The sequence below is a fragment of the Pleurodeles waltl genome, chromosome 4_2, assembly GCF_031143425.1.
Source record: "Pleurodeles waltl isolate 20211129_DDA chromosome 4_2, aPleWal1.hap1.20221129, whole genome shotgun sequence".
Taxonomy (NCBI): Eukaryota; Metazoa; Chordata; class Amphibia; order Caudata; family Salamandridae; genus Pleurodeles; species Pleurodeles waltl.
The window spans coordinates 1,032,382,355-1,032,408,915 of NC_090443.1; the positions used below are offsets into that span (position 1 = coordinate 1,032,382,355).

The following is a 26,561-nucleotide window of genomic DNA, read 5'->3' on the forward strand; positions in this document are numbered from 1 at the left end:
GAATAGTCCTGAAAGGTGAAGCTTTGCACAGAGACTGGCCGCTGACTGCAGATGGGTGTGATGGACTCCAGGGAGAGAGGCGTTAAGACTGCTTTTGTAACTGATGAGATTTTAAACTGTTAGACCTTTCTGACATCTATTGCCACTCAGAAAGAGATTTTTTAAGAAATCTGTAAGGTTCTATAACGAATGTGATTCATTTCCTTTCACAGAACCACGCTGCCACCTTTCGGTTACAGTTGTAAGTGCAGGCAGCTGACTGCTCTGTATGGGAGTTTTGTGTTGAATACTTGATAAGCTACTGAATTGAATTTCAGAACCTTTCTTCCAAATTTGGTGACTGCATTTGCTCAGGAGATTTGTACCAATGAGAAAGCCCTTCTGGAGGTTTTTGTCACAACCCTTTACCATTTTATTCCCCATTGACTGATTTTCATGGAACTTAGCAAAATTCACCAGAGCTCCTGAACACATTTTTGGTGGCAGTGTAATTGATGCACATTGGCCCAGATCTTGGGAATGCACAATTATAACAACAATTTCCATTCCTTGGAGGTGTTGTCCTAAAAGCTTGAGAGTAGATAAAATGCAACAAAGATAAACACTCACACAAACCAGAGCCTTAAGGGTTTGGCTGCCCCAAGGTTAAGGCTCTGCCTTAATTCTTTAAATCTTCAAACAGGTTCTTTGAGGCTTATTTGCGGGGTCTGCCATCAGTAAAACAAGGCGATATCTGTGGCAAGTAGTGGTAGAGGTCTTGAAGCGCAGATAGAGGACTTCATTTACAAGAATCTGACGCATTGGCCCCCATGCATCAGATTTCTTGCGCTGCCCTACGATCCCCTAACGACGCCATGGATGGGCTGTATTTACAATACAGAGCTCCATGGCACACGTTTTTACAGATTAGTCAGAAATTCTGACGCATCTGTTAGTGCTAAACTCACGCAATGCTGGACTAGCATTAAAAAAAATGACGCTACTCCAGCAATGCGAGAAGGCCCCCATAGAGAAAAGCCCTGCATAAGTTTTACACCTGCAGCTCAGCTATCAGGAACGGTAAAAGAATGATGCAGTAAATTGTTGTAAATTTCACTGCGTCAGTTCTGCGTGGCTTTTTCCTGTGGAAAGACCTGCCCAACATACATTATACCTGGCCCAGGTATAATTTGACTAAAGGGTTTACAAATGTTTACAATGTGTCAGTTTGTAAATCTGAAGCTGTGTAAAGTACTGCTAGAACCACCGCTGAGTAGAAAAAAATTAAGCAATGATGGTGCAAAGGCCTTGTAAATGAGGCCCAGAGTATGGCAAACTAGCCATGTCCGGTAAACTCAGGGACCAAGTTACAAATTAGATTTTGTATTGTGGAAAGTAGTACTACTTACTTACTACAAAATGCAGTTCACAAACCTACAGGTGGAAATCTCCACCTCTCAAATATTTTCTATGTAGAGATCTCTCCGCATGTATGGTACATTTATTGCTTTAGTAGCAAATGTGGGAGGGACTAGGGGAGTGGAGCGAAAAGGGTAAATATCTGATTCTAAATGGGAGGGTATTAAGGAGGAATAAGAAGGGGGTAGGAAGGGGTAAGAAGGAGCTTAGGGATGTTACTACAAACACCCAATCACAGAAGTGACGGATTTCCCATCCACAGTACAACAAGTGCATTAATCCCTAAGGCACTAGTAATACGGCATGCAGAGCATAGGTTTTGCGGAGTATTATGGAGTGTCTAAATCAGGCCCTATGACCATTGCTATTAACAAACTACAATTATAAAGTTACTACTGCCCTTAAAGTCACAAAACATTAGTAAATGTCCTCCAGCCCAGCCCTAGAATAAATCTTGCACCGCACAAGGCCACTCACAGGTATTGTAACACACTCCCATAGAAAAGTAATGGAGGCAGCTACTTAATATAACATCCCAGAGGAAAGTGTGCTAAAATTATTTAGACTTTCAAATTATATGTGTGTGTTTGCACGCAAATGTACAGTATGTATGTCTGAAAAAATATGCAAATTTAATAATTAAATGTTACTAGTTCAAAAATTAAGTTAACGTATTTAAGAGAAAAAAATTGTAAACCATTATTAAAAATGAAGATGTTATGTACATCATCATCATCAAATCACTTTATTCGGTTAAAAGATTTTCAACCATAAAAACATACAAACAGAGAAACATATTTCATAACTATCAACCCTCATCTCCCCAAGTATTTTACAAAAAACTATTAAGAAAAATGATTACATTCAAAATTACAGTACTCATTTCATGGTTCCACAAAAGGATAAAAAAATATATATATTAAAAGTTAAAAATTAACACTATTCTGCCATGTTACAGCTCCCTTTAAAAAGGAGCCTATCCCTTGCCACACCAATGCATCAGAAGTCATACACAACCACATAAAGGCTGGGCGATATTGCACAAAACCCCTGTCCCTCAAAAGGGGTACTAGATAACGTACCCCAAAGGTGCATAAAACTCACAAAACATGATAAAATGAATTAAGGTCTGCGGGGATGCACACAGTTTTATTGAATTTTGGTCAGACTGCCCTAACGGAAAACACAAATTGCTTCTGATTACTCACAAGCAGAATCGCGGACTGAGGGTCCTTTCCCATATGTTTTTAACCTCCAAGAGGTAGGTCTCTGGGCCCACCCCCATATTTATCATAATAAAGTCCCTCACTAATTTTTTCCTAAGCTCTACCTCCTCCCTCTTAACCCCTACAATTTTTTTAAAGTTCTCCTTCACCCACTGTTTATCATATCTAGTTAAACCCTCTGGTGCGTCAAAAATGTCTGAGTGCCCCCAATACACTGGCTACCTTTCTTATATAAGCCAACCAGGGAATTTCCTTAGCATGAGCACAAAGTAAACAATCCCGCAGAATTCCCCTGTTGAGGGACGGAAATTCATTGGTCCAAATAGAAATCCACAATAGAAGGGGAGCTATTTTAATGGCGTCTTCTATGAAATCCAGACCCAGTTCAACATGCAGGCAAAACCCAGGAATATTTTGACCCACCCCGAGTAACCTTCTACAAAATCGATTTTCCTCAATCATGGGGGCCCTATTTTCTGTGTAACCCCAGAGTGGGGCCCCATACATTAGAACTGGAAAGCATTTACGCCTATAGACCTCGAGTAAGGGCTTAATGGGTTTATTGCCCACCCTAGCAGCAAACTCAAACGTGGCCCCTACAGTGGAGTTAAATAACCTCCCTCTCTTAGAAATACATGGTTTCCAGGTACCCTTTTCATCAAAGTTCACCCCTAAATAGGGGAAATCCTGAACTTTTCCAATTACCTGTTCTTTTATTTTCAGCGCCCCCACCCTACTCAGTGGCTTCCCAAAAACCATAAAGTGTGATTTACTGCAGTTTACCTCTAAGTCTAAAGCTGACATAAAAGTTTCATAAGCTTTGACTGCTCGACGTAGGCCATTCATGTTGCTGGCCAATAAGAACTGCGTCATCAGCATAGATCAAAACTGAGATACTTTTGCCATTGATTTTTGGAGCGTCCTTGCATCTTTCGACCAAAAAATCATACAATCCATTTGTATATAGCATAAAAAGGGTAGGGGCCAAAACACACCCCTGTCGCACGGCCCTATTTAGTTCAAACATTTCAGAGCTTTCCCCATGCTGCCCTACTCTCACATTAGCATTGGTTCCCAAGTGAAGATAACGGAGCAGCTCCACAATGTGGGAATCCATGCCCAGATTGATTAGCCTATCCCAGAGCTTACTACGATTGACCTTGTCGAAGGCGCAGCTCAAATCCATAAAGGCAAGGTATAGGGTGCCCCTCTTAGCTTGTGTATATTTGCCAATCAACATAAGTAGATTAAGACACTGCTCTAGCGTACCCAACTCTTTCCTAAAGCCGTACTGAACCCTGCTCAGGATTATATTTTCAGACAACCAGTCCTCAATACGTCTTAAAATAATCCGACCCAGAATTTTTGCTGAGGAGTCAAGTAATGAGATCGGACGGTACGACTTCGGATCATTACGATTACCCTTTTTGTAAATAGGTACTATGCATGCCGATCTCCAAGTGGCCGGGATTCCTACACTAACCGCTGCATTGAGGACATTTAACAGAATAGGTGCCCAAAGCTGGGGACAGTATTTATATAAATCCATAGGGATGGTATCGGGGCCCAGGGCTTTATGGCTAGCGCTGAAGTGCAGCACCTCCTGTACCTCCTCAAGGTAAAATCTAATAGCTAAGTCTGGAGAATGTCCATGCTGAATTCCCTCAAAGTCCCCTATAGGGCCCCCGAAAAGATCCCACAAAAGTGGGCCACCCAAGCCTCAGGGGCGATATTGCAGCCCAAACCCTCAGAGGTTTCCGTCTCAAACGAGCCCCTGTTGACCACCTTATGTACATTAATTAAATACAACTTGTAGTTAAATTTGCTAAATGCTGAATAAAAATATAATTGCTAGGTAGTGTGTTTTTATTCTGTTTTGTTTAACAATTAATATTCATTTAAAAATAACATACTAAATTAATTAGTTAACAGCTTTCACAGTTGGCAGCTCAAGCAAATAGGCCACATCTCTTTCTGTAATCATTGTCTTGAATCTTTCTTGTACGGAGCTCTCCACCAAGGTGGCAGAGATCTTCCCCTATTTGTGAAAAAGTACAAATAGTAAGTTTACACTCGTAAATTAGGCTCCACCCCCTGGTTTCATGGGGTGGGGACATGTAAGACTACACTTTTAAGTAAACTTACACTTGGAAATGATGACTAGCCAAAAGAAGTAAATTTACCCCAAAGTGTAAGAGTAAACTTACATGTGTAGATGTACTCACATATACATTTACCTTGCTGAATAGCCCCCCTCAATGTGTAGTCAGAGCTTTTAATAATATGGGTCCTCATTTTGAGTGGGGCTGAATTACAGATGGGCTATTGTTGCACTTGGAATTACCAATACCGGGGGTTTAGGGGTACTAAACTTCAGAAATCCATATCTCATGATTCAACAGTCGCAGTAAACTTTCTCAGTTGTTGGAGGCATCCACAGGAACTGGAATAGCCACCATGTCCACCAGTACACAGTAGCTACTGTAGAACTAGGATTCAGGGCTAGGGCTCAATATGGTCTTTAAAGTACAATATATCCTAAACAAATAGGGGTAGAAAGATGGTTTGAGTGGTTCCAGTATCAGAACAATACAACTTCCTCTAATTTGTACTAAACAACTAAAACATAACAGTCACTAATTTACTAAGTGTACTAAGACACAAACCAGAGAGAATATAATATTTTCTAGGAATTGTAAAGGAAATATTTAATTCTATTAATGAAATTGTTGCAAGAATTAGGTTTAAATTTTCTTCACCTTATTTTCTTCAGCACCCTAGAAGAAACATTATAAGGCAAAAAACTAACTTTCCCGTAAGTCCTAGGCAAAGGAGAAAGATTGTTTTATCCGATCATGAGCCGTTCTATTTCACTCATCAGTGCTTCTCACTTCTTGTGCCCCCTCTTCATGCGAGAGAGCCAAACCCATACGTCCCATTTAATCTTCTTTGGTGTTTTCATTTCCTGCTGATATGGGATTGGTCATTAGTGATGTGATTTCCTGTATGCTTCCATACATTAGTCACAATGATCATTCATATGGTAATTCTTTTACCAAGACAACATACATCAACATCAACATTAGTGGTATATGCTTACCAGTTATGTAGGTCCTTCGCTAATGTGTAAATTGTATTTTGCCACTGCTGTCCTTCCCAGGGTAGATATCTGTTTACATATAATCAGTGGGAGGGATAATCCTCGCCTGCATGTCCTTAAAAGAAATGAAACTTTCCTTCACAATAACTAGGAAATTGTATATTCTACGTCAGGACCGGACGCGTGGATTAGCCTTGTTCAAGTTTACGTACCACTAGTGCAAGCATATCTATGACTGGTTTAAAGTAAAACCTTTCACAGGTGGAATCCGAAGACAAGTTGGCTACATTCAGGATATTCCCTAATCGAGCCAGGAAAAAAAGCCTTGAATGCCATAGCCCTTCTGGCTGAATGTTCACCGAATGGTTTGGAGTTAATCCCTGCTTCTTGAATAACCCAGTGGAATCATTTTGCAATAGTGCAGAGGAGACATCGTTATGTGTTTTCCTAATGCACCTTACCACAAAGTGTTTTGGGAGACCATTGAATGTAATGTAGGAGCTAACCACAGAGTTGGACTTAGTCCTTCCTGAATTATTGAAAGTGGTGCGTTCTGGGGTGAAAACTATGCATGTAATGTTTAGAACTCTGATATCTGGAACATGTCTGAAAGATATAGGACATCCAAGCATAGCCAGATTACAGAAGATTTCTATCCTGGACAAGTATCAGCTACTTTGCCAGGAGAGAAACAATTTCAGGACTTTATTGCCACCCCAAAGTGCTGAGTACCTATGTTCTAGGTGAAGGGAAAGACTTATTCCCCTCAACTATTTCCTAACATGAGGGTGTACCTCAACCAAAGACCCATCACTAGGAATGTGGCCCACTGATGTAGTTAAATTGAAGGTGTGTACTGACCTGTGAGCCATCCTGTCTGAAGCCAAGGATGATAAGAAAGTCGGGATCTGCACAATATTGGACCCCACGGGAACCGCTTCCCTTTGCAAGACTCAACACCATCTGTCTCATCCAGGCAGACTTGTAACGTAATGCTTCTGTCAGCATGTGCCTTACTGAAGAGATGTCCAGGCTGTTCCAAAAAGTCCTGGGACTTTTCAGTGATCTCCACATTGGGTTCATGAGAACAAAGTCCGCTTGCTGCTTTGTCACCTGTGCAGACAACCTTGATATCATTGAATGGAGGGAATGCAAAGCCAGATTCCTGACAGCAGTCCTGTAGGAATGCATCTGTAGCTGCTGGTTCCAGGTCTAGTTTCCTGCTAAACTACCTTTGTACCTAGCCACCCAGTCATGAGTTGAAGAGGTCCAGCGAGAAGGGGCCCCACCTGCCTGCTATCACCTTGAATATTCCAATTGTTCGATGTTCCAGCAATATATTCCACCATCACTGACATCCTGTTGACTAGGTAGAAATGTTAGAAGTTCTTGGCCAAATCTACAAGAGCCTTGGATTTTGTACTCCCAAGATGGTTGATGTAATGCACCACAGAGATGTTGTCCATTGTCAAGAGGACAAAGCAAAGCACTTGTGTTTTGGTCAAGCACTTAACTGCAACAAAACACATCAGAAGTTCCAGCCAGTTGATGTGGACTTTGAATTATTTTTTATGACCATTTTCCTCCCATGCATAACTACCCACATCTGTCACCCTAGCTGCTTCTGATGGTGTACGACTATTACTAGGTCCAAAATGAACCCAAAGATTGCTCAACTGATCCATGCTTTGATGTGCAAGAGCCACCACTTTATCTCCTCCTCGGCATCCCCCGACAGACGAAACATCTCAGGGTATGTCAGTCCCTTCATGGGTGGTGTGCCTTCAGCCTTTGCAGCGCTGTGTAGTGCAAACCAGGGAAAATGGCTTGTATGGAGGATAAGAGGAGACCCACCACTGGAACAATCTGGCACAGAGACCTTTAAAGGTCTGGACAGGTACTTGCATACTTTGTGTCTGGGTTTTGTTTCTTATTGTAGGGAGACTGAGCGTAGTCTCCTTGGAGTCTTTAACCATGCAGAAGAATGTCATTCTCTGAGTTGGTGACAAAATAGGTATTGCCTTGTTCATGATGAATCCTACGTTTTCTAACAGATTCACTGTCATTAGGAGATTTCTCATCAAGTCCACTGGGCATTAATCCATAAGAAGAATGTCATCCAGATAGACAATGATGCACATGGTCCTGGACCTGAGGTATTCCATCACTGGCCTGAGCTCCTTTGTGAAGCACCACAGTGCTGATGAGAGTCTGAATGAAAGAGCTGTGTATTCATAAGCCTGATGTCTATAGGTGAATTGTACAAATCTGTGATGAGGGTGGAAGATGGGAATCATGAGGCATCCTTCAGGTTCATTCGAACCATCCAGTCCTGGTACCTGAGGATATCTCCCTTAAGATGTGTATTCTTCCCATCTTGAAATGGTGAAATACTAGGCATTCATTGAACTCTCTGAGGTTTATTACTTGGCGTAGACCCCTGTCTTCTTTTTTCGACCAGGAAAAGGTTGCTCACAAACCCTGGGGGTGTCATGGATATTGTGTCTTTCAAGAGCCGATCTGACACCTCCATGAATATTACAAGGCGATCCTGTTGTGAAAAAGTAAGTGGAAGGGGTTGGTGTTTTAGTACCAGGATCTGTAGAATTCAGTATGAAAGCCTTGGGTGGTTCGAATGACCAATGGGGCAATTATGTACAAAACCTGCCAATCTCCCCACTACTCTTAGTTGGAAAGAAGGGTAAACACTCACATCTAAAGCTTCCTTGTGCATTGCTTCCACAGAAGCCTTCTTTCGAACCCTTGTATCTCACCACTCCTCTGGAGGGAAAGAAACCCCCGGCCTTGCCAATGGCTGCATTTGGAGCCATGCCCTCTGAATGGGGCTTGTGATGGTAAAGTGCTGGTCGAGCACCTTTAGCATGACTGGCCCCAAAGAAAACCTTGGGGGTAAATAACTTTTTATCAAGGCATGAGCTATATCAAGCAAAGAAAAGGTGGACACAGATTTCCCTAACTTCTTAATAAAGGGGTCGACTAAGAGGAATCCCTGTGCCAATGGACCCGTTTCTGAGGGGACAGGATCTCCTTATTTAGGGTCTACTTTAATTAAAAAGCAATCTGTGCTGGCCCGTGGAAATGGCAGAGTTGCCATTTCCCAGAAAAATCACGGCCTGTTGAACCCAGATGGATGGTTGGCGGGGAGCTCAGGAACCCTGGTTCTTTGGCCTCTTCTACTATACTTAAAATCTTGGCCAAGGGTCCAGCTATATCAAGGAGATTGTCCTGGCATGAGCACCGGGAGCGGCTGATACCTTGTTATGGGGTCCTTCATCTATTTAAAATTGGCCTTTTTACAATCACTTTTGCGTGCAAGGGTTACCTTGCCCTGGAAGGTGGGATGGGGACACTGCCTTGAGGCAACTGTGGACCTCTTTTTCTGAGGCAGGCTACTACATACGCGGCAACCTTCCCTGCAGGTGCCCATTCCGAGGATTGGGGTGTGTAAGTTACCCACAGGATTTAGCATGTTGTCTGTACTATTGCTGTCTTTCCTACCTTATCTGGCCCCTTCCGTGTGACGGAGGGTCTGGAGTAGAACGCCATGGCCTAGATGGTCCTGCATCTCCATCCAGGTCTCCTTGGTACTTGTCCTTCAATAGCATCTGGGATTTTGTGGTTGTTGAGTATAGGGGAAGATCAGCCAGTGCTCTCGCCCTGTGATTCTCTAGCAGGGGGAGGGTTCCCCATGGGTGTTCACGCTCTTTTCAGCCTGTGAAAGGCATCACAGTCTACACCTTGCTTCATCCCAAGGTAAGAATGCAATGGATTCTTCCTCCAAGTGGAGGCATCTGACATTGAATGCTGCTGGGACAACGAAGAAAGAGGGACACAGGAAGTCAGAAGCACTGATGAGTGGAATGGACTGGTTCATAACTGGTTAAACAGAGTTGTTCCTTCCCTTAGGGTTTATGGGAAAGTTAGTTAGTTTGTTTGTTTGTTTGTTTTATAATGTTTCCTATGGGTTGCTGGAGTAAATAAAGACAGTTTAGGCCTAATCTTTGCCTCAGGTCCTGACAGCCCTTAACAGCGACACATCACACTGATATACATGCATGGCTATGTGCTGGTCCCTGGGTCCCAGTGTTCACAGTTAGCTAGGATAAATGTGGCTCAGTGTGACGTGTGGCACAACTTTTATTATATTTTATGTGGTGTTACAAACAGTACAGGCCATGGTTATAGTTTGTGCAAAGAATGCATTGAAGTGTATGACAGTAGCTCAGGGTTAGAGGGCAGTCCTGTCCAGTACTAAGGTGGTCCTTTCAGCAGTAGGAAAAAAAAAAAATTCTGCCTGCTCAATGGCCACATATTTTCTGTTGTTCACTTAAAAATAAAACTAAGAAGGAATTTTTCCATATCGTTTTTCATTTGCGGTAGTTGTGGATTCGTGCTGCAGGTGCAATCCGCCTTACGTGCTTCCATAAGAGAGGTACTAAGATACAGTGGTAGCAGCTTCTGTGCACTTCGTGAAATCTAAATGCAAGCATTGTTACAGTTCTGTGTAACAAATACAAGACCCAAGCATGGACAGACCATTCTACACTCGATAGACTACCATGTAGCCTAAGGCCCATATTTATGAGACCCTAGCACCATTGTTGCATCACTTTTTGTGAGGCAACGGTGATGCAAACCACTCATATTTATGAGGCCACGCAAAGCCTCTTTGCGTGGCTTTGTATGGCCTCATAAATATGGAATAATGCGAGGCAGTGCAAGTCGCTGCGTTGCCTTACTCTGCGCAAGGGAGGCGTGCCATGGGCATTGCGGTGGGTGGTCTCACGCAACACCCAAGGATTTTGACACATCCCCAGACTTACAAAGCCTTGTAAACCTGGAGATGCCCTAAAACGTTACACCTCCCCTGGGGATGCGCAATGAGGAAAAATATCACTGTTTCTCCTCGTTTTTCCCTCCCAGGATTGTTTTTATGCAGGAAGGTGCCCCTTCCTGCACAAAACCAATCCTGCATGCAACACAGACACCCTTGCACCGTGGCACCAGCGCAGGTGGGAAGGACAGGAATGCACAGTATTTCATAGATTCGGTGCAATTCCGGGCCTTTCCCTTTGGCGTAGGGCAGCTCAGCAAGAAGCCTTGCTGCGTTGCGTACGTCAAACCACCATAAATATACCCCTAAGTGTATAGAAGATCCTGGTCATTTTTTGGGGGTGGGGGGAGGGGCTAAATAAATGAACCGGTTGGTAAAGAGTTGCTAAAAGAGAAACCCCCAACTTTAGGCCTAATGGCATAAATATATGCCAGGCTGGACACGACTCAGCATATATATTGTTAAATAGAATCTGTTTGAAATCAATAAAGTATATTATAGGTAGGATTTAGACTGGTTAGAAACGTGATGAAATATAATTGGGGTGCACTTAGGGTTCACCCTTGTTTTAATTTTCTTTGCGGAGTTATTATAGCAATAATTGTTATCTTTTTGGTAGAACAATGCACATTAAATATTAGTTTGTTGTAAAATACCACTACTTTTGTGTGTGTGCTGATTTCGGGCTTCAGGTTGGTGCTCCACATTGTCCACTGCAGGTGAGAGATAACCCTATGATGTCTTTCTGGCTCCTAACTCCACTCCTCACTCAAGAACGGCTCAGTGAGAGGTATGAGAGACACCGGCCAGTCTTCCTTTTCAAGGTTGCAAGTTCCTTGTGTGGATGAGGACGTGCACCAGGTGTGGACCCAATCTGGGAAACACAACAAAATGGTATGATTACCTCTTTTTGCTGGAGCACAATCATGAGAGGAGAAGGAAATGCTTTGCAAGTCAGTGGTGGCATCTAGTTGTGTGGCTTTGTGCTTGTACAGTTCTTTAGAGCTGTAAGTAAAAGACTATTGGAAGTAATGTTACATTAATACTGTGGGGTTTAGCTCTGGGTTGGTGCACGCGCCACAGACATAGGTACAAGGTAGTCAAGTGCCCTCTAGTAGCAAAGCCCAGACCCAAGAGTGTAACCCTTCTATGACAGTCAGAGGTGTGAGCTGAAGGCAGAAGACAGAATCCTAACACTGCTAATTCCAGATCTCTTCCCTTCCAGAAAGTGTCCAAACCCTACCCCAGAGTAGACCAGTGGCATCCACGCCTAATGAGGAGCTGGCACTTGAGAGACTGAGGAGCTTCGATCTCGAGTGGCGATACGGGCCGTGTACTGGTGAGTACTTGTGGAAAAGCTACCCTTGCCTCGACCCTGGATTCCAGCCGCCTGGATAAGTAGTAAACTTTGTTACCTGCCACAAAAGTGACGCAAACCAGCAAAAAATGTTTTTTTCCGTAAGTTACTTTCCAGTGCAAAACTTGTTTTGTGCTCGAAAGTACCCTAAAAGTAACGCAAAGCAATGTGAATTACTGATTTGCGTTCACATAGCATCAATGGGGGTGTTTCTTGGGTGGTACGTAGGCTTTCCACCCCTGCCTTTTGATGCAAAACACTGTCTACTAACAATAGTAGGCAGGTTCTGGCGCCAAAAGTTAATGCCATTTGAAAGGAGGTGGTAAAAGAAGAAATGTGTTTATTTCTCCTTTTTTTCCGACTTTGCATTTGTGTTGCCCTGTGAGGCACACATACAAAGTAGGAAAAGTTGTAAATTAGGTCTGAGCACAGTATTTTGTACTGGAAGGGCACCTTTCCAGTACAAAACCTATACTAGACTCACGCACACACTCTTGCACTATGGCACGAAGGTGTGTGCGTGGTGCATGGCAGCTAAAATCTGCACCTGCACTAGAGAGAGGGGAGGAGAGAGCCATATCTCTGCAGATATAGGGCCAGATTTACAAGGAAGTGGTGCATCGGTCCAAATGCACTACTTTTCTTACGTGCCCCTACCTCCACCTAACGACAGTACAGCGCACCATGGCACACGTTAGGCCAATAGCGTCAACAGTTTTGACAATTTTGACCCTAGTGCAGCAAAGTGCAAGGAGGCTTCTTGATTAAAATGGGTGTGTCACTTTAATGCCTGCATTGAGTAGACGTTAAAAATGATGCAAAAAATGGTGCACCATTTTTGCGGGCGTCCTAACACCGGAATCCCCCCCCTTGCATACATTACGCACGCATAATGTGGCACAAGGGGTTGCAAAGTGACGCAATGCATGAATTGCACCACTTTGTAAATATGGTGCGGTGAAAATTGCCTCCTTGAGCCACATTAGCGTAAAATAAATTACGCTAATGTGGATCAAGGAGGAGCTAGGGCCTTGTAAATCTGGCCCATTATGCTGTCCTGCTCTTGCCCTGTCATGCCGTGCAACATTTATGGCAGCTACGCTGTGTTCTGTGGCTCTTTTGTAAATCTGGGCCTTTTTCTGGTAAGATACAAGTTTTTAGGGAAGGTCATTGCATTTGCATAGTTCTCATTTCATTCTCAGTCATTTGTTCTCCTCTTTCCTCTATTTTGGTCTTTCCTTTGCATCTCTACTGTCCCCTGTCTGTGCCTTGATGTAGTGTGAAGGTGAACTACAGCACAATGGAAGAAGCCAGCATAACCAGTGCCAGGATACACTCCTGAGTGAGTTATGTGCTACACAAATACACATAACATAACATGACACAACAAAAGGGCCCTTAAAGCGGGTTTGTCCTTCCAGGTGTGTAAATGGCCAGCGATTTATATTGTGCATTGTACTGAGGAAACATGAGAGAACTGAACCATGAGTAGATGAAGTGATTTGCCCAGGATCACCATAAGTGGTCATGTTCCGCTAGCGACAATTTTATATAGTAGACCACACTTACTTCTGTATACACTTTCATTTCTAAGCAGCCAAGTCCCATATAAAGGGACATGGTTAGTAAAGTAGATTTTTGAAAAACAAAATTAATGCAACAGAGCCCCAAGCTTGGGGTTGGGGGTCCTGGGTTTGTTCTCCGGAGTAATTACCAATAATCAAGATCAGTTCACTAGTTTACATCCATCACTTTGTGAATTTCAAAGCCAAACACTTGGCATAGAATCCTTGAGTGTAGTTTGTGAAATATTGTGGTTTAGCCTCTGCCTTTAAATCACAAAGTAATGTGGGTTATTAAGGAGGTAAATCTGTGTTTCTGATATAATGCATACTGCATTTGTACTCAGAAATAGCCTGAAATTAAAAGCCTGTGTGTGTTTTCGCATAGGTTGACCCTTTTGGATTAAGGATAGCAGAAGTGGCAACAAAGTGATTCATTCAAATGCTTGAATGAAGCCAAACCACTGCCAATTACTTTGGTGATTTTAATGTAATCATTTTATGAATTGACCAGATCTGTGCATGCCAAGAAGTGGGTAACCATAGTGGATCTGAGCTGGAGTGGTTCTCCTCTTTCTCAGTGTCATGGGACTCCAGCAGGTCCCCACCGCCCTGCTGCCACATAGGGGCCTTTCAGGGGTTCTTCATAGCCCCCTCAATGCACCTCCTCGCTTGTGGACACTGTCTCCTCCAACTTTTCCTTCCACTTTAAAACTGATGAGAAAGCAATATTCTGCTTTACCACCCTCTTCTCCTACATTGAGTGGCCATCTGCTCTCTTACATTTAACTCCTCCAAAGCTGAGGTCCTTTACGGTCCATCCTCTCCTCACCCTTCTCCGCAACTAGCTCGATCTACTTTCCTCTTGACATCTAGGGACATATTTACAACAGTAGTGGTGCAGGGCAGAGCAGCAAGAGACCTTGCTGCGCTGTCCTGCGCCACAGGAAAGGGCAGGAATGGACCGTATTTATGAAATACAGTGCATTCCTATCCTTCCCCCTGCGCTGGCGCACAATGGGCTGCCTAGTGTCAACGCAGGCACCCTTGCACCATGCATGCAGGATTGTTTTTGTGCAGGAAGGGATACCCTTCTGCACAAAAACTATCCATGGAGGCATTTTCCCCTTTCCATGAGTGCTGCAGAATGCAGCACGCATGGACAGAGGAAAAAACTGAGAGAAATGAAAATATCCTCTTTGCGCCTCCCCTGGGGAGGCGTATGGTTTTGACAAATCCCCAGGTTTACACCTCCTTGTAAATATGGGAATGCATCAAAATCCATGGGTGTTGCGTGGGAAAACTACTGCAACACCCATGGAATGCGTTCTTGGCGCAAAGTAAGGCAACAAAGTGACTTGCGCTCCGTTGTCTTACTCCATATCTACGAGGCCATGAAAAACTATGCAAGGTGCCATTACGTGCCTCTTAGATATGGGTCTGCACTCTGAACCGCCGGAGGGTCAAAAAAGTGATGCACTACTGGTGTATGGGGCTTCTAAATATGCTCCCAGACTTTTTTCTCCTCGCTAGAAATGTCAGCATTTCCTTGAACTCATAAACGTGCATAGAATCGTTTGCCACTGCAGAGCATCATCAAGTCCTGAATATAAGCAATTTATGCTGATGTCTCTAGTTCCATACTGCCACGGCAGTAATTAATTCAACAGTAAATTAGGTTATTGCAACAGTCTGCCTGTGGCCTCCTCAACAGGCTTCTATTTCTGCTGGACAAAGTTATCAGCAATGATACCAGAATCTTATTCGACCTGAAGAGGCACCCAAGCCCCCACCCCCCTCCCCTGCCCCACCCCTCATCCCCCACCCCTGCCCCCACCCCCCTCAAACTCCCTTTCATCGTGAAGCTGGGTGACCCTCGGCTTAGAACAGCACCCCTTGTGAACGGTTGTCAATCATAAAGAGTGGTCTAGATGCCTCTGAGATCTGCTGCTTTTAGAATGGTGTATACTGGGATCTACTGTGTGTGAATAATGTTGTAGACTGGGATCTACTGTGTGTATAATGGTGTTTACTGATGTCTACTGTGTTTATGATGGTGTAGACTGGGATCTGTGTATGGATAATGTTGTAGACTGGGATCTACTGTGTGTATAATGGTGTAGACCTGGATCTACTGTGTTTAGAACGGTGTATACTGGGATCTACTGTGTGTGAATAATGTTGTAGACTGGGATCTACTGTGTGTATAATGGTGTTTACTGATGTCTACTGTGTTTATGATGGTGTAGACTGGGATCTGTGTGTGAATAATGTTGTAGACTGGGATCTACTGTGTGTATAATGGTGTAGACCTGGATCTACTGTGTTTAGAACGGTGTATACTGGGATCTACTGTGTGTGTATAATGTTGTAGACTGGGATCTACTGTGTGTATAATGGTGTAGACCTGGATCTACTGTGTTTAGAATGGTGTATACTGGGATCTACTGTGTGTGTGTATAATGTTGTAGACTGGGATCTACTGTGTGTATAATGGTGTGTACTGAGGTCCACTGTGTTTATAATGGTGTAGACTGGGATCTACTGTGTGTGTGTGATGTAGATTGAAATCTACTGTGCTTATAATGGTTTACACTGAGATCTATTGTGTTTATAATGGTGTTGGCTGATCTACTGTGTTTAGGATGGTTTAGACTGAGATCTACTTTGTAATAGTGTAAACCGACTGAGATCTACTGTGTTTATAATGGTGTAGACTGAGAATTACTGTGTTTGTAATGGTGTTGGCTGGGATCTACTGTGTTTTACGTGGTGTACACTCTCTCTTGGCCAAGCTCAGAGTGGGAATGAATCACTTCCCCAGTTTGTGGTTTGGAGAAAGCTGGCTGCACAGTGTACTCATCACACCATGCATTGTCTACAGGTGGCAATCCTGGATCTGTGGCTACACACACCATCTTTACTAGTACTCCTGTAGCTCCATGATGTACCCATGTGGGTAGGGTGGGAATGCAGATACACTCACCTTTTTATATCATCTCTTCATAGGGATCACGCGGCTGGAGCGCTGGGAGAGGGCCGAGTTCCTCGGGCTGCAGCCTCCCAAGGCAATCAGGGACCTTGTGCTGGAACATAGAGATGACCCAAGATTTGTGAACAGGTGAGTGAGCTCATCATCCCAAAGCAGAGACCAGGGCTGGCAATCCTCAACCTCCCATGCTCCTCAGGAAAATGGTGGTCTCTTGAGGTTCAACCCAACTACTCAATACCAGAGGAGCGTGTGAAGGTCACGTCATAGTCCAGCTCCATTGGTGGAGGTGGGGGGCTGTGTGTAGGAGTGTGTATTTATTTGTTTCATAGATGGACCCGTCAGCAAGCTGTATGCGCATGACACGTTTTCCAGGTCAAGCTTACACAGTGAGGGTCTGGAAGGCAGAATGCATGCATGCTTGTGAATGCATGTGAATAAATAATGTAATGTAAAAAATATCTACATAAGCCTTCATAATGTGCTGCTTGGGAAGAGTTTGCTTCTTCTCTACACCCTCCGGAGTGGTTATGCCTCCATAGCGCCAGTCTTCCCTCTTCGCCCTGTTATGTCTGGTCTGTGACGCTTAGGGGCCTATTTACAAGAACCTGCGCATTAGTGCTGATGCGCAGGTTTTCTTGCATTGCCCGTGCCCCACCTAACGACACCATTACAATACATATACATATTTACAATACGGAGAACCATGGTGCATGTTAGGCCAATAGCATCAAACTTTTTGACGGTATTGTGGCGCTTTGCTGCACTAGCGTCAAAACTTTGGATGCTAGTGCAGCAAAGTGCAAGGAGGCCCATTGATTAAAATGGATGCTTCACTTTAACACCTGCTTTGAGCAGGTGTTAAAAATGACACCCAAAATGGCGCAGTGAAATCTTGTAGATTTCACCGTGCCAATTTTACGGGCCCCCAATGCAGGAACGCCACTGTTGCATACATTATGCCTGACGCATGCATGATGTGGCACAAGGGGTCGCAAAGTGGCGCAATGCATGCATTGCACCACTTTTTAAATATGGTGCAGTGAAAATTGCCTCCTTGAGCCACATTAGCGTAAACAAAATTACACTAGTGTAGCGCATGGAGGCACTGGGGCCTTGTAAATCTGGCCCTTCGTTTTTTCTACTCCAAGTTGCCAGTGCAAGTTAGATTTCCCCTCTTCATTAGTTCACCAACTTTGCTGAACTTTCAAATTGTATGGAAACCTCCAATTCAAGTGATTTGTTTAAACAAGTTTTCTGGAACATTATATTGAATTTCAGCAGCTAAGCAATGATGTCCCCATATACATATGCTTGCACAAGCCCCTGTGGTCAAGTTTATCAAGGATTAATTAGGAGCACCCCAAAAAGTATTTTGCCGTAGTGGACCACATGAGTGAACTCAAGTTTCTATTACATGTCTTATTTACCTTAATAACTCATAGTTCGTCTATGTGGACTCAGTACATGGCAATTTTCAAACAAATTTAGCTTCCATTCCAATCATACTCCTTTTTAATAGGATAAAGAGGTGAGAGGATGGGAGGGAAAGTATTAGACCGCTATTCTCTGTGGACCAGATTTCCAATGATCTTCCTGTGATTATCAACCAATTTGTAAATTGGGGGGCCATATTTATGAGGCCCTTGCGCTACCGTTGTGCCACCTTTTGTGACGCAATGGTGGTGCAAGCTACTTAAATCATATTTTTGGAGCCATACAAGGCCACTTTGTGTGGCTCTGAATGGCCTCATAAATATGGTGTAAGGCAAGGCAGTGCAAGTCGCTGCGTTGCCTTGCTCTGCGCCAGGGAGGTGTTCAGTGGACGTTGCGATGGGTGGTTCCATGGAACATCCATGGTTGTTGACGCATCCTTAGATTCACAAGACCTTGTAAAGCTGGCGATCTGCTAAACCTTGCGCATCTTGAGGGGAGGCGCAACGAGGAGAAATATCACTATTGTGCAGCACACATAGAAAGAGGAAAAAGCCTCACGGTATTGTTGTTATGCAGGCGGGTGTCCCTTCCTGCACAAAACAATCCTGCTTGCAATGCCGGCATCCTTGCACCAGGGTGCCTGAATTGCATCGCAGGGGGGAAGGGCAGGAATGCCCTCAGATAACCTACTTTATATCCCAGTACTATAATTACACAACACTTCAGACCTCCTTGAGGTGCAATCCATTCTCTTGGGATTCTGAGGCCCATATTTATACTTTTTGACGCAAAACTGCGCTAACGCAGTTTTGCGTCAAAAAAATTAGCGCCGGCTAACGCCATTCTGAAGCACCATGCGGGCGCCGTATTTATTGAATGACGTTAGCCGGCGTTAGCCGGCGTTAGCCGCCGGCGCCGTCTGGTGTGCGTTAAAAAAAACGACGTACAAAAGGCAGCGCCGGCGTAGGGGAAAATGGAGCTTGGGCGTCAAGAAATGGGGCAAGTCAGGTTGAGGCAATTTTTTCGCCTCAACCCGATTTGCGCCATTTTTTTCGACTCCCAACCCCCATAGAAATGACTCCTGTCTTAGCAAAGACAGGAGTCATGCCCCCTTGCCCAATGGCCATGCCCAGGGGACTTATGTCCCCTGGGCATGGTCATTGGGCATAGTGGCATGTAGGGGGGCACAAATCAGGCCCCCCTATGCCACAAAAAAAAAAATTAAAAAAACACTTACCTGAACTTACCTTAATGTCCCTGGGATGGGTCCCTCCATCCTTGGGTGTCCTCCTGGGTTGGGCAAGGGTGACAGGGGGTGTCCCTGGGGGCATGGGAGGGCACCTCTGGGCTCCTTCAGAGCCCACAGGTCCCTTAACGCCTGCCTTTTGCAGGTGCTAAAAAACGGCGCAAAAGCGGCCGTGCGTCATTTTTTTTGACCCACCCACTCCCAGGCGTGATTTTTGCCCGGGAGTATAAATCCGACACACATGCCTCGGAGTCGATTTTTTAGATGGGAACGCCTACCTTGCATATAATTAACGCAAAGTAGGTGTCCACGCTAAAAAATGACGCTAACTCCATGGACTTTGGCGCTAGACGCGTCTAACGCCAAAGTATAAATATGGAGTTAGTTTTGCGTCTAAATTGCGTCAGAAAAAACGACGCAATTCCGGCGCAAACGGAGTATAAATATGCCCCTTAGAATCTTGGACAGAAACATATAAATATTACCTGTGTACTCAAAAGATTGCTTCATAGCCCATTTTCTCAGGACTTATGTTTGGAACAGAATTGGAACCTCTTGTTTAGCAAATGTTTTTAAACTTATTTGCTATCGTATGATCAAATAATATGGGCGCGCTGTCAGTAAATTAACCCTTGCTCTTCCATTTCTATTCCTGCAGTCTCTGGAGCGACTACCCTCTCTAGGACGTCACCTGAGAAGGATCGGTACATGAGACGCCGAGAAGACTCCGCTGTTTTGGAAAAAAACAAGTTGATGTTAATATCAGTTTATATTATTTTAAAAAATGTTTTAAGGAGTTTTACATTTTTTAAACATGTGACTATTTGTCAAAGTTCAATTATTTGTATGTTTCAAAATTCACATTATACTCCCGCTGGTTCTGCTTTTTGAGATATTCAATAGTGTAGAGTGATGTGTTAAATAGTCACATTCTGTTTGGAAAGGAACAGGAAGTGGGGTCACTTGTAAGACACGCATCAATTACACGAAAATGCATGTCGGGCTGCGCCTTCCCTTCCTGCAGTGAGCAGAATGAAACGTCATATGTATGCAGGTGTTTTATTGGGCAAAAACAGGAAGTGATGTCAGAGCAGAATGTGCAGAAAGGCTCAGGTGCTTTTTCTGTGATATGCTGCATGCTTAGGCAGAGTACATAACGTCAGGGTACTTAGGCACTCACAAACTCATTGACTGACTGGATTGTGGCAACAAGAATGTCGGTAAACACTGGTGCATGTGTGCAGGGCAGGAACCCACTTCCTGCAGACTGGTGCAGTAAGAGGAAGCGCGCGTGTATTTATTCAAATGTGTGCAGTCAGAGGAACAGGAAGGGATGTCAAAGCAGTTGTTTAGCAGACATAACGTGCATTCGGGGCAATAACATCTTTTCATGCAGTCCGCTGCACTATAGGTAGAGTGTGCAAACTGTAATAATTTAAAAGTTTAGATAATATTGGTAAGCAATAGTGAATTTGTGTCTTTACAGAAATAGGAAGTGATGTCAGAGCAATAATCCATTTGACATGACACGTGGAGAGAGAGAGAGAGAGAGAGATTTTTTTTTTTAGTCTGTTGGTACATCCCAAAGCCACTGAAGAGGTTATCAGCCATTTGTGAGCATCCGCTGGGACCCATACCGGAAGCAGTATCACTGAGGTGATACCTGTAGGTGCAGTAACCTCACTTCCTGTAATCCGGTGAATAATCAGGAGGTGTGAACATTGGCGAGCTTGGCCCTCAGTCCGAGACAGGAAGTGAGGTCTCAAAATGTTAGATTTGAACTAGGGTTGCAAATCAGCTGGCTTTGACTCAAACCAATGGTAACTTGTGTAGGTAACAAAAAGCCCTGTGCTCTGCTAGGGGCAGGATACATCTGAGATGATGCAAGCTGAGGGTCACCCCGGAACATGTGTCTGAGCAGAATAATTTAGAAATAGGGAATGTGAGCTAAGAGTCAATCCTGCACGTGGGTCTGAGAATTTTGGATAGAATGTAAGATGGAAAAATATGCTGTACGTGAGTCTATGCATGCCTGTGACATCACTTACTGTTAGCTGCTGGGCGATTAGACATTGAATGTAAGGGTGGAGGGGGTTTGTGGAAATATAGTGATGTCAGGGTTGATGCTTTAAAAAGGTATCCTAAGTTGAAAATACTTTTCATTTTATGATAAATACAATTTTATATTTCACTGTTATGCCTTTACTGCAGAAAAGCATGTTTCGCGTTTTATTGTCACTTGCTGAAGAGCTTTAAATAGAATGTAGAACATGAAGAATAAACATTTTTACAGTGCTCATAGTTTACATGTGACCGTAAGATGAAAGTGTCTCAGGTAAGGATGCTCTGACTGTTGTGTGAAAGGAAGAAGGGAGGTTCCTTGGACATATGAGAATCTGACTTTAAGCTGATCAGAAAGGAAACAGGAGGGCCATGAAACTTTATAAAAAGTGGGTCGGCTGAGGAGCCTCCTACCGAGCGGTACTTTAAAAATACACCCTCAACAGGTGTGACAAGCAAGGCAAAGAGGAAATGGTACATTGTGGATCATAGCAGCACCAACTCCGGCAACTCAGCCTCACACATGTGAGAGAGCCGGAGAGCCTCTGTTGTGCACTTAGCAGCGCCCCAGACACTATGGGGGTGATTTACAAAATTTTTGCGCTGGGTGCAAACCAGTAAAAATGTTTCTAATCAATTACTTTCTGGTACAAAATTTGTTTTGCGCTGGAAATTGACTAAAGGTAATGCAAAGTAGCACGAAACGCAGCTTTGTATAACTTAGATTCAAGGGGGCTATACATGGGCGTCCCCATCCAACCACCCACCCTTTTTGACACACAACCCTATTTACTAAAAATGCAAGACAGGGCTTTGCGTAAAAAAATAATGCCTTTTGATATCAGGTGTTAAAAGGAGAAGTGTTTTCATTTCTCTTTTCTTTTACCACTTTGCACGTGTGCTGCACTGTGCAGCACACTTACGAAGTAAGAAAAGACTTTTAAGGTGTCTAGGCACAGTATTTTGTACTGGAGAGGAACCCTTCCAGTTCAAAACCTACGCTAGACTCAAGCACACATCCTTTCACTATGACACAAAGATTTGTGCGTGGCGCACGGCAGCTAAAATCCGCGCCGCCCTAGGGAAAGGGGGGGAGAGAGTCATATCTCAGTACAGATGGCACTCTCCTGCTCCCTCCCTATCACGCAACGCAAAGTTTTTGGCTGCTGCGTTGCCTGACAGTATAGTAAATCTGCCCCTATGTATGGTATTCAGGGGCATATTTATACTCCGTTTGCGCCGAATTTGCGTCGTTTTTTTCGACGCAAATTCGACGCAAAACTAACTCCATATTTATACTTTGGCGTTAGACGCGTCTAGCGCCAAAGTTCATGGAGTTAGCGTCATTTTTTTTGCGTGAACACCTTCCTTGCGTTAATGAGATGCAAGGTAGGCGTTCCCGTCTTAAAAAATGACTCCCAGGCATGTGCGTAGTATTTATACTCCCGGGCAAAAATCACGCCCGGGAGTGGGCGGGGCAAAAAAACCCGCATTTGCGCCTCTTTTTAACGCCTGGGTCAGGGCAGGCGTTAAGAGACCTGTGGGCTCAGAATGAGCCCAGAGGTGCCCTCCCCTGTCCCCAGGGACACCCCCTGCCACCCTTGCCCACCCCAGGAGGACACCCAAGGATGGAGGGACCCATCCCAGGGAAGAAAAGGTAAGTTGTGGTAAGTATTTTTTTATTTATTTTTTGTGGCATAGGGGGGCCTGATTTGTGCCCCCCTACATGCCACTATGCCCAATGACCATGCCCAGGGGACACAAGTCACCTGGGCATGGCCATTGGGCAAGGGGGCATGACTCCTGTCTTTGCTAAGACAGGAGTCATGTTAATGGCGTCTCGGCGCCCCAAAAAAAATGGCGCAAATCGGGTTAAGACGATTTTTTCGCCTCAGCCTGACTTGCCCCATTTTGGGACGCCCAAACGCCATTTTTCCCTACGCCGGCGCTGCCTGGTGTACGTCGTTTTTTTTCACGCACACCTGGCAGCGCCGGTCGGCTAACGCCAGCTAACGCCATTCAATAAATACGGCGCCCGCATGGCGCTTCAGAATGGCGTTAGCCGGCGCTAATTTTTTTGGGGCAAAACTGCGTTAGCGCAGTTTTGCGTCAAAAAGTATAAATATGGCCCTCAGTGTGCTATATTGTCTCTGACGCAAACTAAATCAACCCTCAAAGCCTAATAGGTGGTGCCACAGTAAAGGAAACTCCTTGAACTGCAGCAAATTGGAGCTGGTTTGTGGACGATTAATGCATTGATACAGCGTTCTTTAACAAGGTGAGTCTTCAACTGTTTCCTAAATCTGAGCACGGTTGGAGCAGGCCTGATGGAAACGGGATGCTGTTTCAGTTCTTGGTTGCATAGATTGAAAATGCCTGTTGTCTTGTATTTTTCTTTTTTCCATTTCTTAATTTGAAGTCTGATGGTGTCCGGGCTGCGGGTGTGCGAAGAGCTACCAGAGATGGCGATCTTGTATGCAAGATAAAAGGGTGTGCTAGTCGCAATGACTTTGTAAATGATGTACCTGGCTTTGAAGATGGTGTGGACGGGCACAGGGAGCCAGTGGAGATCCAATAGGATGGGGGAAATGTGATTGTGTTTCTTCAGGCCCGGGATGAGATGTGCTGTACCATACAGCTGCCCTTAGGGGACGTCAATGTGGAGTCTGGGAGGCCATGGCATAGGGTGCTACAGCCATCCAGATTTGACAGTACAAGGACTTAAACTGCAGTTCTGAAGTTTGTTTCTAGAAGAAATAATTTCTCTTTCTTTGAAGGAAGACCTGGTACTTGGCCATCTCTGTATTTTTGGCAATGTGTTCCTGCAGAGTGAGTTTGGTGTCTTGGGTAAATCCAAATGAGTTGGCATTTAGTGAAAGTTAGAATTCAAATTTCCTGTCATTGAGCCAGCTTTGTAGTATTTCTTGTTTATTTTTGCAAATAACAGGAATTCTCTCTTGGATGGGTTGTGCTTTAGGTAGGTCTCGATTGTATTTCAGATCGTATTTGGGGCACTGGATGTCTGAAACGGAAGAGACTTTCAAGTAGAGTTGTGTATGATCAGCATGTTGATTCATCATACTGCTGTTATATGTGAGTAGAACAAGTTGCTTCATGTAGAGGTTGAAGATCACAAGGGGCAATCTGGAACCTTGGTGGTTTTTACAGGTGAAAGGGATCTTTTGCGGCATACTGGTGTCGGTTGAAAAGGTAGAAAAAGAGCCAGTAAAGGACCGCGGTGGTGAATCCCATTCAAGACCCCGGATGCATATGAGCGTGGGATGGTCGACTGTGTTGAAGGCAGCTGAAACGTAAGGCAATATCGGGAGGCAAGGGTCATCTTCATCTGCGATCAGGAGGTCATTGTCTATGATGTGTAAAGTTTGGTGTCTGTGCGGCAGCGTGATCTTAACCCTGACTGGTAGTCGTGTAGGAGATGGTTAGCATTAATGTGATCTTGGAGCTGAACACAGATTGCTTTTTCTGTCATCTTCCTGATGCCAATGTGTTAAGCTGCCCCATCAGTAATTGAAATGTCAGAAGAGGGCATATCATACAGACGAGACTGTTGGATTTTCAGCGTATTGAGCAGGCCATCAATATTCATCCGTTCCCATTTCAGGTAATTTTTAAAAAGCAACCAAACTTTCTTAAATTTGTGAACTATTTTGTGGTCTACGGTCAACAGATTTTCTATTGCGCAGATGGTCCACGGTTTCACCCACCTTTGGGCTGGGGGCAAGAGGGCTAGCTGACGCTTCTAAAAATGCATCATGTTAAACCTCGCTGCCCGTAGAAGATGTTATTAGCTTGTCGAATGCTGTTGTGATTGGGTAGATGCTGTCCTTGCCAGGTGCCCAAAACAATAGACAAAGTACTGCACACTTTACAGCATTGGTGATAAAATCAAAAACATCGCTCTCAATCTCAATGGCGTAAAATATAACTTCATCAGTATTTGATACAGGTTTTTTTATGCTGAGTGCACATGGGCGACTTTGCAGCTGTAGAACATATGTTGGTCCTTGTTTCTTCTGGTATGTCAGAGCCTAAATCTCTCGTGCAGTTCGACATGTAGGCGTGTTTAAGATTCGCTTGTAGGTCGTTCAAATGATTGTAAATACTGGAAATCTTCTTCACCTGTCCGTTGGCCTTGTTCCTGTCTGTTGCCTCTTATCGATATCAGCCCCAACCAGTGCAGTGGCTGGTTGAAGGGGGTTTGCCTGTCAGTGTGTGAGAGAGAGAGATCAGACATCTTCCTACAGGACTGTACTGATCCATCATTCGCGTACCGGTGGCCCAGGTCTCCCATACCCAGTCTAGAATCAGGATTGTGGAACACTGCTGTCAGTAGTGAGGGATATATCGTGGCTCAGCTAGGTTTGGGTGCATGGGGCCAGGTGTATCAAGGCTTTATGCCAGTGGAATGTCACAAAAAATGATAAAACCAGCACAAAGTCTTGTAGTGGGATTTACTTTAAGATTTACATTGAAAAGTAGTCCTAAGGTAACTCAAAGGAGTGCTTTGCGTCGGTCTGACATTTTACATCCAGCGGATGTCCCATGGGTAATAAACCTTTGAGGAATTATTAATTCCACTGGCGTAATCAGAGGAATTAGTAATTCTGCATTATGCTTGTAACGCAGAATTACTTGGCAGAATTAATCTGCGGTAAAATGGTTTTTAAAGAGGGCTGGAAGAGGGAGCAGTCCCGCTATGTGTAAAAACTAATGGAGATTAAAGTTTTATCTGCAGTGGTTCTTAAACATAGAGGGACTGCTCCCTCTTGCGGCTGTGTGTAGAAACCACTGCAGTGCACACATCTCATTGCCCTTACATAGTCTGCAGTAATCAGTGCAAATTATGCAAGGGCACCGAGTTGTTGTGTGGCTGCGATACTTTCTTCATACAAAATGCTTCCTAGCATCCATTTTTTCAATGTGAGGGTACATTTTGCACTAAGAAAATAGCCTCAGGCCCCGTTAGCCTCATCACGGAATTCTGCGGAATCTCACAGAATTTTAATGTAACTCCAGAGAATCAAGGCCCGTATTTATACTTTTTTAGCGCCGCATTTGCGTCGTTTTTTGACGCAAAAACGGCGCAAACTTGCAAAATACCATTGTATTTTGTAGGTTTGCGCCGTTTTGCGTCAAAAAGCGACGCAAATGCGGCGCTAAAAAAAGTATAAATACGGGCCCAAATTCCTCCAATTCCTCCCACCCCTAATGGGTGATACACATGGCCATTCCCATGCAACCACCCATAGATTTGTATTCAAAGCCTTATGTAGTCAAAGAAAAGGTAGACAGGGCTGTGTGCCAAAAAT

General features: G+C 44.2%; 1 protein-coding gene across 2 annotated transcripts in view; it reads left to right on the forward strand.

Annotated features, from left to right (window-relative positions):
• Positions 1-21,467, forward strand: part of POLD4 (DNA polymerase delta 4, accessory subunit) — a 99,850-nt gene extending 78,383 nt beyond the window's left edge. For both annotated transcript variants that reach the window (XM_069232938.1, XM_069232937.1), the window contains exons 3-5: positions 11,805-11,918; positions 16,508-16,619; positions 19,829-21,467. In XM_069232938.1, coding sequence (XP_069089039.1) covers positions 11,805-11,918; positions 16,508-16,619; positions 19,829-19,853 — 251 coding nt within the window. In that variant the 3' untranslated portion in view covers positions 19,854-21,467. The remainder of the gene's footprint in view (positions 1-11,804; positions 11,919-16,507; positions 16,620-19,828) is intronic.
• Positions 21,468-26,561: the final 5,094 nt, after the last annotated feature.